Raw genomic sequence first — 16,303 nt, 5'->3', positions numbered from 1 at the left:
TCATTCTGTCTTGTACTAAAAGACACCAGCCTTTCTGACTTCTTTTGACATTTCTATTTCCTTTGCTGGTTTTCCCTCCAACACAGCACCTTTGAATCCTCCTGAGAACTCAGGCCTGGGGCCTCCTCGCTTGTCTGTACATAATCCTATTACATCTCATTCATTCCCTCGCCTTCACCTGCATCTCAGAGCTGATGATTCTTAATTTATGTCTCTAGGGGGACGATTCTGCTTCACGCTCCACACTTATAACTCCAACTGCAAACATATGCATACAGAAAATTAAACCATACCAAGCCACATAAAATTGGAAGCAAGTCCAGGGCCCATGCCGATGTCCCTTCCAATCATATATCTTTCCCTCCTCCTAGAAGTTACCATTACATTATCTGGTCTTACACAAGTGGCCATCCTTTAAAAAATTTTTTACCTGGATTTTTTCCTGAACATTAAAGAAATGGAATTATACTGGACATACTTTTATCTCACTACTTTCGCTCAGTATTATTTTTATAAGATTCACCCATGTTGATATTTGTGGCTGTCATTTGCTCCTTTTTATTGCTGTATAGTATTTCATTATATGAATATCCTTAAATTTAGGTTTACTGTTGATGGATATTTGGGTCGTTTCTAGTTTTTGCTATAGTGTAAACAGTGCTTCTAAGGACACCTTTGTATGTGCAAACATCATGATACACATGTACCCAGATATTAGGAAGAGTACTAAGGAATTACTAAATAATGTGCTCATAACTTTAGATGTCCTAAAATAACACCAAATGCTTTTCCCAAGTACTGCAAGTGGTTGCAATATTTACATGCCCACGGTACAATTTGTGTTCCTATTGCTGCATACACACCCCATGACAATTGGATAGTGCCAAATGTTCTTTGCCAATCCTGTGGGCATTTGGTGGCATCTGACAGTAACTTGAATAGCATTTACCTATTACTAATGTTGAGCACTTTTTCTTGTTTAGCAATCATTTGTATATATTTTCTGCGAAGCCCCTGTTCAAGTCCATGTTTACATCAGAAGAAAAGATTGCAGAGTCATAGGCCCTCAACCAATTCCAAGACTCAAGTCAGTTTGTAGCTCCAGAGCCACCTGAATGAAGGGAAGATGACACCCCTTGAGCAAGTTCCTAATTCTGCAGCAGAAATATTCATACTCTAAGTCATAGCCTCCCACTAACAGGACTTGTGCCCCTTTGCCAAGGTGACTGCGCTCTGGAAACACAGCACAATCAGGCATTTCCAATATACTGCACGCTGTATCCAAACTGATTCTAATCCCTGGGGGTGGAGGAATGCCACTGTGGTATGAACACTCGCAAGAGTAGAAATTTATGTCAGTTAATTAGTTTTGGGTTAGGTTCATCTTCACTGTATTCTATTTCTAGCAGCTTTTTACTCAGGATGATCTTTGGCCTTCTGGAATAGTTTTGTATGGGAGCATTTAATTTCCTGGAGGGTCAGACTGCCCGAGCCCCTGGGCTTTTTTTGCAGCACCACAGTGTCCATGTCCTTTTGTACTCATCCACACAGGGAAGCCTCTCCCAGCCTCGCCAGTTGTTCTCAGACCTACTTGCAGGAGATTCCCATGGGATCGGGGTCATCTCACGTCCACCCCATCTTCATTAGTTTGTATTGCCTTGTCCCCTTGCATACCGCGAACACCTCCTACAACACTGCCTTGTCTTTTCACCCTCTCCATGGACTCTTCCAATGAACAGAAAGCTTAATTTAATGTGTTCACATTTATCAAAAATTTCCTTCATGTTGAATTTTCTGTTAAGAAATCCATTATTAATTTAAGATCTTAAAGAATATGCCCTTCTGGTGTAGCTCAGTGGATTGAGCACAGGTGACAGAGGAGGTTATTCAGGCATTTTTTAGATTCCCAGCAGGGGTGATGAAGCAACCATACATTGATGTTTCTCTCCCCTCTCCTTCCCCTAGAAAAAAAAAAAAAGAATATGCCCTTATGCTATCACCTAAAAGATTTATAGACTTCTGTGAGTTAGTCATCATGGAATAATAGCTGGTATCAGAATAACTTTCTCGCCATCAATGCCCACCAAACTGGATAAAAATATATGAAACAACTATTTTCAGTTTGAAGGATGGATAGTGGGAAGCTGCATTACCCGGAGGTGTTGAAGCACAGCAGGGAACCTTCCTGGGGACGTTGTCAGACACGGGCTACGCAAACACAACCAAAAAGGGAAGCTTCCTTACCGGATGCAATTTCCAGGGCTATTGAAGGCATGCTGAGGCTCCAAACTGTTAGACGTAGTTTTTATTTTTCTGAGAAATTAAGTTGCTTCTTTGAAAAATGATTCTTATATATTTCTCAAATAATCAATTTCTTAATGATTGCTACTTCCAAGTTTAATCTACGTGGTGTGTGGAAGTGTGAGCACAGCCTAATTTTCATCATTATTGGAAGGGTGGGGACAATTATAAGCGGTACCCCATTTCCTCTCAAACCTTAGGCTTGCGATTTAAGAATGCCAGCTTTTAAAATAAGGACCAGGCAGGAAATTTTGCTATTTTTCACTTAAAATGTATCAGTTTTGTTAACATAAATGTTATATTGATATTTTATCCCTTTTAAATTAATATATTTTCAGTTTCAAATAGCAATAGCTATAACGGGCCCAGACGAAAGCCCTGTTAGGCCCTCAATAATTTCTGAGTGTGGAGAGGCCCTGAGACCAAAAGGTCTGACAGCTCCTGTTCTGCATCAGTAATGTTCAGTCAGAAACATTTGTGTCCAGGTGGGAATAAACTCATTCATAAACACCACAAAAACATGAAAACACAGGGAGATACCTAGAATTAAAGGCAGATGAAAATAATTTAAAAACTCTACTAAGGAACATATTAATATAATAAAAAGACAAGCAATATGCTTTTTAGATAAGATTGAATTATGTAAAAACTTCATAATTATTCTGCATAACAATCTGTGTAAACCAATGTAATTGCAATAGAAATGTCAGTAGAATTTTTATTTGCATGAAAATTGAATACTTTTAAAATTTACCTGTGTTGAAGAGTAACACTTGACTTAGACAGGAAAACATATATGTTACACATAAAGCATTTTAAATTAATGTTAAAACAATAGTAATTAAATTAGTAATGGTCATGAATAGACAAAACAAATGGAACTGAATAGAGTGTTTAAAATATCAAATATAAAAATTTATTATCTGGTGGAGATCACAGTTTAGATCAGTAAGGGAAATGAATTATTATTTTTATGAGTGGTATTAGACAACTAGATAATCTTGGCAGAAGTTTGTGAATCTTTACCTTACCCCTTAAATTATTTAATTTTCAATTGCATCATAGACTGATATAAAAATAATCATGAAAATATAAGAAGAAAACATGGGTATTTTTATAACCTTGGATAGAGAAAATTCTTTCTAAACATGTTATCAAAGGCAGATATTATAGAGCAGATCAACAGATCTGATTAAAGTTTAAAAGTCATAAAACAATATTATAAACAATAAAATGAGGGAAGAAAAAAATACTTGGAATGTGTGTAATAAAAGATCAGTGATTCCTAACATGGACAATAGCAAATTTATAGACATGCGCTCCCACAAGAAAAAGTAGAGAGGGCATAAGAAGGCAGTTATACAATAAACAGAAACAGCCATTACCATTTTGAAGTATATTCTCTTTCACTAAAAATAAAAATAATACAATAAAGTTTTGGCTGTCACTGAAAAACCTTAAAAGACTGACAATATTCTGTGCTGTTGAGCTTGTGAAGAAACGTATGTTGTGCACTGTAAACTGGCATCGTTTTGGTAAGAAAGTTTGACAATTTAACTCAGAATTTTAAATCTGTATACTCAGTAACTCAGAAACTATACATCTAGGAATTAAGCAGATCAAAGTATATAGTCTACACATAGACATAAGCAGCAGCCTACATTGTATGTTCATGAGTAAATTAAAGTATACTTTCCTTATAATCAAATAATGTAGACTAGTAAGACAGGAAGATTGATACATACTTAAAATATGTATTGATTGTATTGTTGTTTTATGAAAACCACTTGCAGTTGTGTGTGTGTGTGGACATGCACACATGCATGGGAAGTTGCCCAGAGGCATCAGCAAAAAGTGTTGTGACTACTTCTGGGTAGACAGATGAGTTTGGGTAGATTATTACTGTTGTGTCATTACATACATTTTGTTTTATATGCATAGTACCTGGCAGATTATTATGTGGCATGTGTGCAAAAAATGTATGGATAGGCATGGATTCATACTGTTCCATATACATGGAATATACATGTTCTCCACTGCTGATTTTAATAATAAAGCATTCAGTAGCATCATAAAAATCTCATTTGGCAGAAAAGAGTAACAAGATTTCAATCAGATCTAGCACATTTACTCGAGGTCCCAGAGTTAGTTTTTAAATATAGTCCTGAATATTTAGTGCTTTAGGGATTAACATCTTGGATAAAAAGGAGCCTTTGAGAGGAACTAGTGTGTTGGGTCTTTACCTACTGTCTCGCAGCTCCGATTCAGCTCCACCTTTCCACCCTCCGTCCAATGGAGCTCTGTGATGCTGATGTTGGGACCCTGCTGCTGCATTCAGTTTAGGTTTTGCCGATAAGTTCTACTAGAGGACAGTTGGTAGGGAAATGAGATTTACTTCTTAGTCTTTGCCTGCCCGTCCTACCCACGTTGATCTAATAGTGTCAGCTGATTCCAGTCTTCAACTACTTTAAGAACTCATAGAACTATCTTCATTGCATCCCTCCGAAGTAGCAAGAGCAGTTAAGTTAGGTGGTAGACTTCCTCAGACTGAGCAACAACTCCATGGGGACTTGGAGCTCCAAGTTTCTCCAATTTATGTTACCTTTTGTTTCTCTACCCCTAGGAGTGGCTGCATCCCGTAGTCAGAATCTCTGGGTTACCTTCTAAAGCCTCTACCACATCTCCTCGGTTGAAATACCTAGTGCAGGCTTCTCCAATTGGACACATGCTGCTATCTGACATGCTATCTGGAGGTGCTATCTGATGTGGAGAGGTGGTTTGTGACAGGGTCAAGACAGAGACACAAATGCTGCAGGCCAGCCTGCTCAGGTCAGCACTCTGGAGGGTGTGTGTGAATGTTCCTGGGTATCAGTAGAGGAAGATGTTCCTGTCAGTAAGGGGCTGGGGCATCTCCGTCCAACAGAACTTTCTGCAATAATGAAAATATTCTAAAACATTGTCCGATATGATAGCCAGCAGTCACATTGCTATGGGCATTTGAAGTGTGGCTAGTATGAAAAACTAATTTTATTTGGTTTAAACTCAAATAGCTACATGTGGGCAGTGGCCATCGCATGGGACAGTGGAGGTCTAAGGTGACTGGAGGGCTGGAGGACCTGCAAGGTTTCACCTCTATGAAGTTTCCAGATATTTTAAAAGGGATTGGGGTTTACAAAAACAAGAGATGCTGTCCTCCTCTAAAGAAGCTCAGTCCAGCAATGGAAGATGGATTGTAGGAACAAGGTCAAATAGAAGTCACTAGAGGCCAAATCCAACTGTCCAAGTTTAAAGATGAGACCTCATCAACAGTAGAAATTAAAGGGATGCATGAGCGAGTATTGATACATTTGACCTGTTGCCCTGGCTGCATGGCTCAGCTGGTTGGAGTCATGTCCCACACATTGAAAGGTATGGGACCAGGCTGGTTTGATTCCCGGTCAAGGCACATACCTAGGTTGCAGCTCTAATCCCTGGATGGGACATATACGGGAAGCAAGCGATTGATATTTCTCTCTCTTTCTAAAAACCAATGGAAACATGTCCTCAGGCAAAGATTAAAAGAAAAAAATACTGACTTGTTGACACTTTGTAATCAATAGAAAATAAAAGAATTGAGAATTTCCCACTTTTGGATTATTATATAACCAAGGGAATAGAATCAGGCTTGGGAAAAACTGATGAACTCAGGTTTGGACTGCAAGTTTGAAGTGCCTGCGAAACATGCCAGTCAGTATGGTGAACAAACAACTGGAAATACATATGGACCCAGATTTCACAGGGAAGGTTTGCTTAGAAACACAGGTTTGCCCATCAGCAGGCAGGCAGGGCAGGAAGACAAGGTAGCAGATGTGCCGGCCTGGGAAAGGCGAAGGTGACAGGGGCCTTGACAGCCATGATATTCAGGGGACAGAAAGAAAAGGACAAGAAATGCAGGTAGGAATTAGAGCTGCTCAGAAAAGCCTGTCTCGGGAAGGCAGGGGCTTTAAAAATCAGGAGCAAGAGCAACCAAGTGACAAGTATAAAAAGGACTGACAATTACTGAGCATTATGTGGCAGGGATTACCTAAGTGTTTTATATCTAGAAACCCATTTAATCTTGAAGAATCCTGTAAGGCGGGCTATTCTGTAATTCTATTTTCTAGATGGAGAGACAGGCACAGAAAGGGCGAGCTCGCTCGGGGTCCGCACGCAGCTCGCTGAACCGGATCTGGACCAAGGCACTCTGGGTCTAGAGCCTGCACTCCTAAACCACTCGGGAGGGGGAAGTCCAGTCAATTAAAGACAGAAAAGCACATACCAAAATAAGGATGCTCTATGGCTGAGGGCCAATCACTAATGCCCCCGCCTTTTCATGTGACACAGACTAATGTGAAAAGCACATTTCTCCCCCTGAGTGCTTTAGCTAGGTTCAGTTAGTCTCTCAGGGTAGGGCCACAGATCGTGTTGGAGAAAGACCAAATGTCCTTAAAGTCTTTTCAGAACCCACATAATAGGACTGCTCACATGCTTTCGATGCATAACTAGGGTTAAGAATTCTAGCTTTGAATGACAAAAAAAAGAATACTAGCCTAGCTCTAGGTTACTGGCAAAGTGAGAGGATTACTCACTAAAAGGCAAATATTGATGTTGTACAGGCCTTAGGCTAGTACAAGGCAAAAAAAAAAAAAAAGGTGAACTTTTTGAATGAATTTTGTAGAAAAGCAACTGTCCCAAAAATAAAGGATGTAATTTAAATTTTAAGTTCATTTTATATTACACTTTATATTCTCCTCATAACATTGGATTTTCAATAATGTCCATCCTCCTTACCACATCCTGGTTCACTAATAATTGCCTGTACATTTACAGGTACAAAGAAGAAAAGTTGACGGGGAGGGTCCCAGCCCATGGCCTCACCGTTCTTGGTGAAGCGAAGACATCATCCTGTTTTTACTGGAGCTGGCACTGAACAGGAGGCTGAGAGTGGCAGTGAAGGCTCGCGACAGTCACTGAGAATTGAAATTCTGGCGTGTGTGCTTGTGTATATTCAAACTGTGTACATAGTTCTGTCAATCATGCCTTACTCAATTTTAAGTAGTGTTGTATTATTCATTAATATTTGATTATAAGTCATCTCTATCAACGCTAATTAGAAAAAGTACTAGAGGCTAGAAACTACAGGAGGGCAAAGAGAAAGCATGTGTAAAATAGAGGCTGCCTCGTTTTTGTAAAAGCAGTAGCGCTCTCCTCCCAACCCCCCCCCCCCCAAAGAACCCACTACTGCTTATGTCTGTTCACTGTATATACAGGGGAGCATTACCCAAAGGTGGAGCAGTACGTGGCCACGATGGTTAACAGTAGTACCTCCAGGCTGGGGGTGAGGTGGGGAATGGAAAAGGGATGTGGAGTAGGTAAGAAAAACACTAGTGAAATAGAAACAGATCCATGATATAATGTCAAGTAAAACTAATGAAATAAACACTTGAACAAGGATAAGTCAACATGGACTACTGCATTCATTTGGCATAGGTTTGATCAATAAAAACACGCTGAACTGATTAGATGAACAGTTTGTGAGCAGTGTCGAACTGACATGCTATAACTCTAATGTAGTTTTCAGCATAAAGTAAAAGTTAAAGAAAACAATAAAGCAGATATAAGAACAGAACTATAGTCCTGAGGCTAAAGGAGAGAGGCTAACAATCATATTTTTGTTTTTGAAAGGGAGATACATGAACTGGACCTTCACATACTGTTGTGGAAAAAATTCTGTCTCCTATACACCTACCAAATTTGCAGGTTGAAGCCGTCACCCGCGGTGTGACTGTCTTTGGAGAGACAACCTTTAAAGAGGTAAACGGGGTTAAATGGAAGTCATCAGGGTGGGCTCTAATCCAGTGCTACTGGTACCACTGTAAGAGGAGGAAGACACACCAGGGCTGCTTGTGCGTGTAGAGAAGAGGCTGGGGAGGGCAAAGCGACAGGGCGGTCAGTTCGCAGGCCACGGGGAGGCCTCTGGAGAGAACGGGACCTGTCAGCACCTTCATCTTGGACTTCCGGCCTCCAGAACTGTGAGAAAATAAACTTCTGTTTTTTAATCCACTCCATAATATTCTGTTAGGGCTGCCCTAGCAAACTAATACATGTACTTTGGATAAAGTTATTGTGGGCACAAATCATATGTAATCAGCTTGATTATATATATATGTGTGTGTTTTTAATGGTTACACAAGGCTGTCCCTTCTCACATCTCCCGAGCATCAGCGTGACTGTACTTTTGAAAGGAACCGGAGGAGCAAGGGGCAGAAATCAACAATTCTGAATCATAAAACAAAGACACTGACCCGGAGATTCAGGTAAGGGAGAGAAACCACCTTAGTCTCAAATCTAAATTAAGGAAAATACTTTTTAATCGCTCCTTTGAAATTACAAGTGAGAAAAATAAGAAAACCTTCCAACAAACAACGGCTCAGAAACAAACGGAAATTAAATAGCATGAGTGTAAGATGCGGAGTGTTCCCATAGTTCTACCTAGTGCTGTGGTTCTCGAACTCCAGCAGCCATCCGAGTCACCCGAAGGACCTGGTAAAAAACAGATCACTGGAGGGGTTTCTGCATCAGCAGCCTGGTGTGGGACTCGAGAATTTCCAGTTCTGACATGTTCCCAGATGTCGCTGAAGCTGCTGGTCCAGACTGCATTCTGAGAACCACTGATTCAGGGTACGGTCATTACAGTACTTTAATGAATCTGCAACTCTCAGTGGGTCTCAAAGGCTCGCTCATGGCTACAGTCTCCCTAAGCCCTGTGTTTAAAAGTTCCTACAAGTCTTAAGTTCTATTTGAATTGCACCTTCTATTATTTCAAAATATAATTTTTAGGGGGTGGGAAGGGAAGACTATAGTAATCAAAGTGAGTCACTTAAAGTAAAATGTGCCACAGACAGGAGTTTTACCAGGTTCCAAGTTTTAAATTACTGCCTGTACATTATATTTAGCCCAGTAAATAATATAAGGACATTTTATTGACCTAAACCTTAAAACTAGATTAAAGCTGATATAAAAACAAATGGTTTCTCCAGGTCTTGAAAAAGGTTACTTCTGTAACTTCCGGTTCATTACTAGAAATGAATAAACGGGCTTTTAAAAACAAGGTAAATATAATAATAAAACTTACCTTTAGCACAAGAGCCACGTATGAGTCTCTGGATGTGGCCTGTGAAAGGCATGGTTCCCACGTGGGGTGTGAGTGCTCTGTGTCCCAGTCGTCCGCCACACCCACAACACAAACCACCTTACGTTATGGCTGAACGTCACCAAATACCAAAGACGATTTACAAAAGCTTTGATGACACACAGAAAGTTCCTTAAGTTTTGACGGAACTTAAAAACCAATGCAGAAGAAGAATTCTGCTCAAGTAGAGAATATAAAATCTAAACCAGAACACACTTTGATAGCTATGATATGCAAAATTTATATTTACAACAGAAATAGCATCAAATCCTTGTCATTAATACCTTAGCAGTACATTGATTGATACCTTTACAAGGAGCATCATGTAACAATTTAATAGTTTCTTTTTCCTCCTTTATCCAGGATCTTTTGTGAGAGGCACTTATAAAGAGCACTTTTGGCGACGCTATAACAAACATACACGTAAAATAACGGTATATTTTACTATGCTAACAAAGTATTGTTTATAAAGAAATTTTTATAAATTCAAAAATAGGTGGTTGGTAATATGATTACCTTTAAAGCACTGATTTTCATTCACAATATTATTTCATCAATCTTAAACAGAAGTTCCATCTATAAAATGTTCTACAGCTTTTTCCTTTTTGAAAAGGAGGTAAATAATAGCAGGTACGATACTCATAAATTCTAGGTAAACAATATCAACCTCATTTCACAGCACTGATTAGCAGAGAACATTTTCGATTCAAGTGGCATACAGTTTACAAAAATAGAATGGTTATATGATGCAGAACACTGCCCTCCACTGTGGAGGACATGTGTGTGCATGTGTGGGTGTCACGTGTATATATACATATACATATTTCTTACAAGTTTCACTATTAAATAGCCCTTATTCAAGTGTTGTTTTCTTCTGGTACCTCTTGAAATAATCACCTTGCTATGCTATTTGTAAATACATAAGAAAATACAAGTTTAATCTAAGAAAAGGTTAAAAGTTTCAGTGTGGTTGGCTTAGCCACTCACATTAGTGAAACCCTGATTTGAATTCAAAACAGGTTTAGGTGCCATGTTAAGTTTAACAACAGTCAAAAATATATATATTTAAGTGTCAAATATTTAGTAAATATCCAATGTGCTAACATTAGAGCAAAATCAAAAGTTTGTATTAATCTATTCATCACCCAATCATAGCCCCCAAAATTCATTTATATATTATAGCTAAAATAATACACTGATATACAATATACCTGCTAACAAACAAATAGGTAGCCATAAATAAAACTTTATTCTTTAATTCCATTTACAAGCTACCAAATATGATGTATCATATACAGTGCTGAACACTTAAATGGCTGTAGTCATGGAAGGATCCAGACTAAAAGAAAGCTGTAGATAAAGATAAAAGCAAAATAATACTGTAACATAAAAGTGGCAAAAACATGGTTTCGCCACAATGAAATCACTCAGATTTGTAATTACACATGAGTGCTGGTTAAAACACAGTCCGAGCGCCATGCGATTCTCAGGTTTATTGTTTGCAGTCCAGCTAAAAATCATATAGTTATTTTGTATTTTGCAGTCATTAAAAAAAAAATGTTAAAAATGATAGCAGCAACAAGCAATTCCTGTGACAGGAAGGCAAGGGTTAAAACTAAAAAAACGTTTATACAGTGTGGGAAGAGTGTGCTGTTCATCTTCCATCAGCAGGAGTTCGACTGAGGGACAACATGGTTTGGGCAAACCGCTCACACAGTTCGTGCGTGGAATAGGGAGGTATCTTCGGTGGCTCCTGGAAACCTTTAATCTCTGTTGAACAATCGAGCAGTTTGGGCAGGAAATCTGTCAGCTTCTCTTGGAGGTTTGCTGCAAAATACAAACAGAGGTAACTAAGGATGGAGAGCCAGTTAGAGAAGATTATCACTTCAACCAGATTTATAAAACTTGAAGTGGCCAGTTGATAATTCATTTTAAAACAGATAAAACAATTACCATTTTGAAGGAAGAGATAAAAGATAAATGGCAATGGTAGAACTCATAGCTTAATTTGTAAATAAGAAAAAAAGGAGTAATATGAATATTACTGAATATGAAAAATGACACAAATAAATGTAACACTTAGTTCTAACTCCTTTCAATTCCAACCAACTCAGAGGCCCACTACCACTGTTTAAACTTACATTCCATTTCTTGTCCAAGATAAGAACACCATCGGTTTCTCATATCTTCCACAGCAAGTATATCTTTCTCTTCCATTTCATCCATCAGTAACATGGGCAAAAATGGGACAATAAACTCATTCATAATAATCAGACCATTGTTTACTTCGCAGTCCTCTCCAGATTCAAACATTTCTGCTGCTTGCTCATTTAATTTCTTAATACGAGACAAAAGAAAAAAACAACCAGGTTTGTTTCCTTCTTTAATGAAATAAAAATACCTGTGATTGTAAATACTGAAGACAGCATAATAAATATGTCCACAAACAATATTAGAACAACTGCAATCAAGAAAAATAATCTCAGCCTGTTTTAGCTAGCAGGAAAATTTCTTGGAATAAGCTATGTGTATAATAACAGAAATAAGAGAAAAAAGTGGAGAAAATATTGTCATGTTTTTAAACTACATGTTCAGCTTATATTGACTGTCACTACATGGACCAATTTTTATTTATTTACCAGGGATGAACTTCCCCCAATACTAAAATTTAATAAGCAATGAAAGTAATTTTATTATTTTTTTAAGATTTAAAAAAATTTTACTTATCTTTAGAGGGGAAGGGAAGGAAGGAGAGAGGGAGAGAAACATCAATGTAAGGTTGCCTCTCGTGTGTCCCCTGCTGGGAACTGGCTTGCAACCCAGGCATGTGCCCTGACTGGGAATTGAACCGTGATCCTATGGTTCACAGGCCTGTGCTAAATCCACTGAGCTACACCAGCCAGGGCTGAATGTAATTTTAAAAATAAAGAAATTCAAACTCCATATTAATTAAAAAAAACCTCTTCATCATCTCCGTCACTGTCAACTGAATAATAAGGGCTATATTCCGTGGTACAAATATATAAAGGTAAACAATTAATTCATTTATCCCTTCAAAAAATTCTGAGTTCATGCCATGTGCCAGAAACTGTTTAAATGCAGGTGTACTCAAGTGGTCAATACAGAAAACTTTCATGAGCTAACCATTTGGTAGAGGGGCCAGTGGGCTTTTTCTGTAAAGGACAGGAAAGGAAATATTTTAGGCTTTGAGGGCCATACTGTTTCTTCAGCAATTACTCAACCCTGCCATTGTTCCACAAAGGCAGCCATATATAATATGTAAATGAGCACTTTTTATTGTTTATGCTATTGCAATCGTCCTTGCTTTGTTTTCTCTCCCTCTGCCCATCTCCATCCAGCCCCAGGCCCTCCCCTCCTTCACTCATTCCTCATATTGGTGTCTGTGTCTAGGGGTGATACGATCACGCATGAATGTTCTTTGACTAGTCCCTTCACCATCTTTCATCCAGCACCCCCACCCCTTCTAGCAGCTGTCAGTCTGTTCCACGTATCCATGCTTCTGTTCCTATTTTGTTCTTATCGGTATTTTTCATTTATTAGATTCCACATATACGTGAGATCATGTGGTATCTGTCTTTCACTGACTGGCTTATTTCACTTAGTGTGATATTCTCCAGATCCTTCAGAGCATGGTTGTATTTTAATAAAAGTTTATCTACAAAAACAAATGACAGGCTGGAGTGCAAGACAAGTATGCTGACCCCTTAATCTAGAACAGAGAAATTCTTTTTAAAAAAATTTTATTTAGTTATTTTTCAAGTACAGTTTTTTGTCTATTTCTCCCATCCCAGCCCCCCCCCCCCCGCCCTGTGCTCCCCACCTCCCTCCCTCCCACTTCCTCCCCCCCAGTCCTCATCCCTGTGTCTTTCATACTTGTTCCTCAAAATCCCTCCCCTTTTCCCCCTTAAATTCCCTTCCCTCTCCCTTCTGGTCACTGCCCACTTGTTCCCTATTTCAGTGTCTTTATTTTTATTCTGCTTGCTTGTTTGTTTTGTTGTTTAGCTTCCTGTTAAAGGTGAGATCATATGGTATTTGTCTTTCAACGCCTGGCCTATTTCACTCAGCATAATGCTTTCCAGTTCCATCCATGTTGTTGCAAAGGGTAGGAGCTCCTTCTTTCTCTCTGCAGCATAGAATTCCATTGTGTAAATGTACCACAATTTTTTGATCCATTCATTACTGATGGGCACCTAGGTTGCTTCCAGCTCTTGGCTATTGTAAATTGTGCTGCTATGAACATTGTGCTGCATAGGTTCTTTGAAACTGATGTTTTTGGATTCTTAGGATACAATTCTAGCTGTGGAATTGCTGGGTCAAAAGGCAGGTCGATTTTTATTTTTCTGAGGAAATTCCATACTGTTTTCCGTAATGGTTACACCAGCCTGCAATCCCACCAACAGTGAACTAAGGTCCCCTTTTCCCCACAACCTCTCCAACCTTTGTTGTTTGTTGCTTTGTTTATGATAGCCATCCTGACTGGTGTAAAGTGGTATCTCATTGTGGTTTTAATTTGCATCTCAGAACAGAGAAATTCTTAAGATAAAAAATACAGATGTAAAAGACAGATAAGGAATATAGAAAGCTATCATATTTAAGGATTTAGGTTTGAAATCTTATGTTTATAGCATAATAAATATGATTTTTAAATTATCATAGTTTTAAGTTGAATTTTACATATAAAGTTATGTTATTTTTATGATTATACCATTCTTATGCAACTTATCTTTGGTTAGGAGAAAGGCTTAAGTTAAAAATGTAACTAAGCCACCAACTAATTATCTAATCTTGAGCAAACAAGTAATCTTTTAACTTCAGTTCCCCTATTTGAAAATTGATACCTTTATCTTCCTTGTATAGTGGTTAAGAGGATTAAACAATGTAAGTCTTGAAGTAACTACAATACCATAATTTTTATAATATGCATTCTTTTTTTATTGTTGTTCAGTTACAGTTGTCCCACCTTTCTCCTCATTGTTCTATGCATTCTAAGACATGTCATTATTATTTTAAAATTTAACATTAAGTTTGGCATGATCAGGTTTGTTTTTAGAAAATCCCGGCGGTATTATATACTAGAGGACAGACTGGGAAGTAGTAATTGAAGTCAAGTGGGTAAGAACCTCAACTGTGGCAAAAGTGCGACAGGCATGAAGAGGAACAGGAAACACCGGAACAAATGAAAGGCAGCTTTGACAACTGCATTTTCCTTTCCACTCATCCAATATAGTGCATTTCTTGTGCCAAAAACAGGCTACAAAGATTTTTAACAGTTTATAATAACAGCATTTTTCAGCACAAAAATAGTAAAAAATATTTGAGGAAAAACATAATGACTAAGTTAAAAAATGCAGGGTGTCCCTACACACTACCCTGACCACAGTGGCCTTCTGACTTAGGCACACCCAGTCCACTACTGGCCGTACAGCTCAGAAGGACTCTCGTTATTTTTCTGGGATCGTAGTAATTCCTCATGCTCTATGTAGCCTCTCCTCTCCTGTGAAAGGGGAGTGGCAGAGTGATGAAGAAATCTAGATATAAACACATAATCATTCTGATCTCATTTTAAGAACATTTATGGTTTATCATATGTAATACTTAGTTTCCATAAAGAAGATGAGATAAAGAACTTAGTGTATTCTCTCATTTTAAGGGAGTAAACCTAGATTATGGACATCATTGTGATTCTTACCCCATCAGAGTTTATAGAGTCAATCACTCATCTATCAGTCTGGGTACTTTGCTCAATGTAAGACAAAAAGATGAAGTAAACAAATAAGCTAGTCAGAGAAAGACAGATGCCACAATTTTACTCATATGTGGAATCTAGCGACCAAACTGAACCAACAAGCAAAACAGAGACAGACTCACAGATGGAGAACAGGTGATACCCAGTGGTGTTTGGGTTAAGGGTGGAGGGATTGAATGAAAAAGGAAAAAGGGCTCATGGAATGGACAACAGTGTGGTGATTGCTGGGGGGGGGGGGGGAAGGGGTTTAAGAGGACTAAATGGTAATGGGAAAAATAAAATAAATATTAAACTAAAAAAACAAATACTACATGCATTCAACTTACTAGTAAACATTCTCTTCTATAATGTGATATCAACTCTTCATCATGTCCTCTGTATGGGCCTTTGGACAAGAGTTCTTTGTTATTCTGATGAGCACAAATAAGGAACAGCAAGGAATCTATATAACTTGAAAATTATAAGAAACATATAGCATTAGTATTTCATATAAAAAGCCAATTATAATTATAAAACATTTCAAATATTTACATTTTGATTATCTAGAACATTATAATAAAAGCTATCATCTGATGCATTGTAAGCGTGAGAACCATGTTTTAAAAATAGACACATTTGAACCCAGGAGATACTTATGCCTTAAAAGTGAAATACAAAAATCAAAACAAACGAAGAAAACAAAACTGAGAGAAAAGGTCATAATTGATGAATTCAGGTAGTTCCTTTTGTCTGCTTTGGCATTTATTTTCCTGATGTCTTTCACTTAGATTCAAAATTAAGAATGACATGAAAGGCAATAAACTACTTGTTTAGCATAATGTCACTTTTTTGTGTGAAAGGCAGAGTGTTACTTTGTTTTCTGATCACATCATTTGGTTCACTCGGTGACTATTTGGTCACTTTTTCTTCTATGCCACAGGCACAGTTCTAGTCACTGAGAAAAATTTAAAGACAGAAGAATCTCTGAGGGAGATGGGTGAAGTGAAAAAGGGAAAGAATGCTTTTAAGTCTGGGAAACCTAGCAG

The 16,303-nt window shown here is 38.1% G+C and overlaps 1 protein-coding gene across 9 annotated transcripts in view; it reads right to left on the bottom strand.

Moving 5' to 3' along the window:
* Positions 1-8,680: 8,680 nt before the first annotated feature.
* USP25 (ubiquitin specific peptidase 25) overlaps positions 8,681-16,303 on the bottom strand; it is a 126,922-nt gene continuing 119,299 nt past the window's right edge. For 7 of the 9 annotated variants that reach the window (XM_053667225.1, XM_053667220.1, XM_053667223.1 and 4 more), the window contains 3 exons: positions 15,605-15,728; positions 11,653-11,848; positions 8,682-11,338 (listed from right to left, as the gene is read on the bottom strand). In XM_053667225.1, coding sequence (XP_053523200.1) covers positions 11,166-11,338; positions 11,653-11,848; positions 15,605-15,728 — 493 coding nt within the window. In that variant the 3' untranslated portion in view covers positions 8,682-11,165. Of the gene's footprint in view, positions 11,339-11,652; positions 11,849-15,604; positions 15,729-16,303 lie in introns of all 9 variants that reach the window. The other 2 variants (XM_037136111.2, XM_053667226.1) reach the window with 2 other exon arrangements.

This window comes from Artibeus jamaicensis, unplaced genomic scaffold, assembly GCF_021234435.1.
Source record: "Artibeus jamaicensis isolate MK-2021 breed Jamaican fruit bat unplaced genomic scaffold, CSHL_Jam_final contig_466, whole genome shotgun sequence".
NCBI lineage: Eukaryota > Metazoa > Chordata > Mammalia > Chiroptera > Phyllostomidae > Artibeus > Artibeus jamaicensis.
This window is presented reverse-complemented; position numbering and strand designations above follow the sequence as displayed.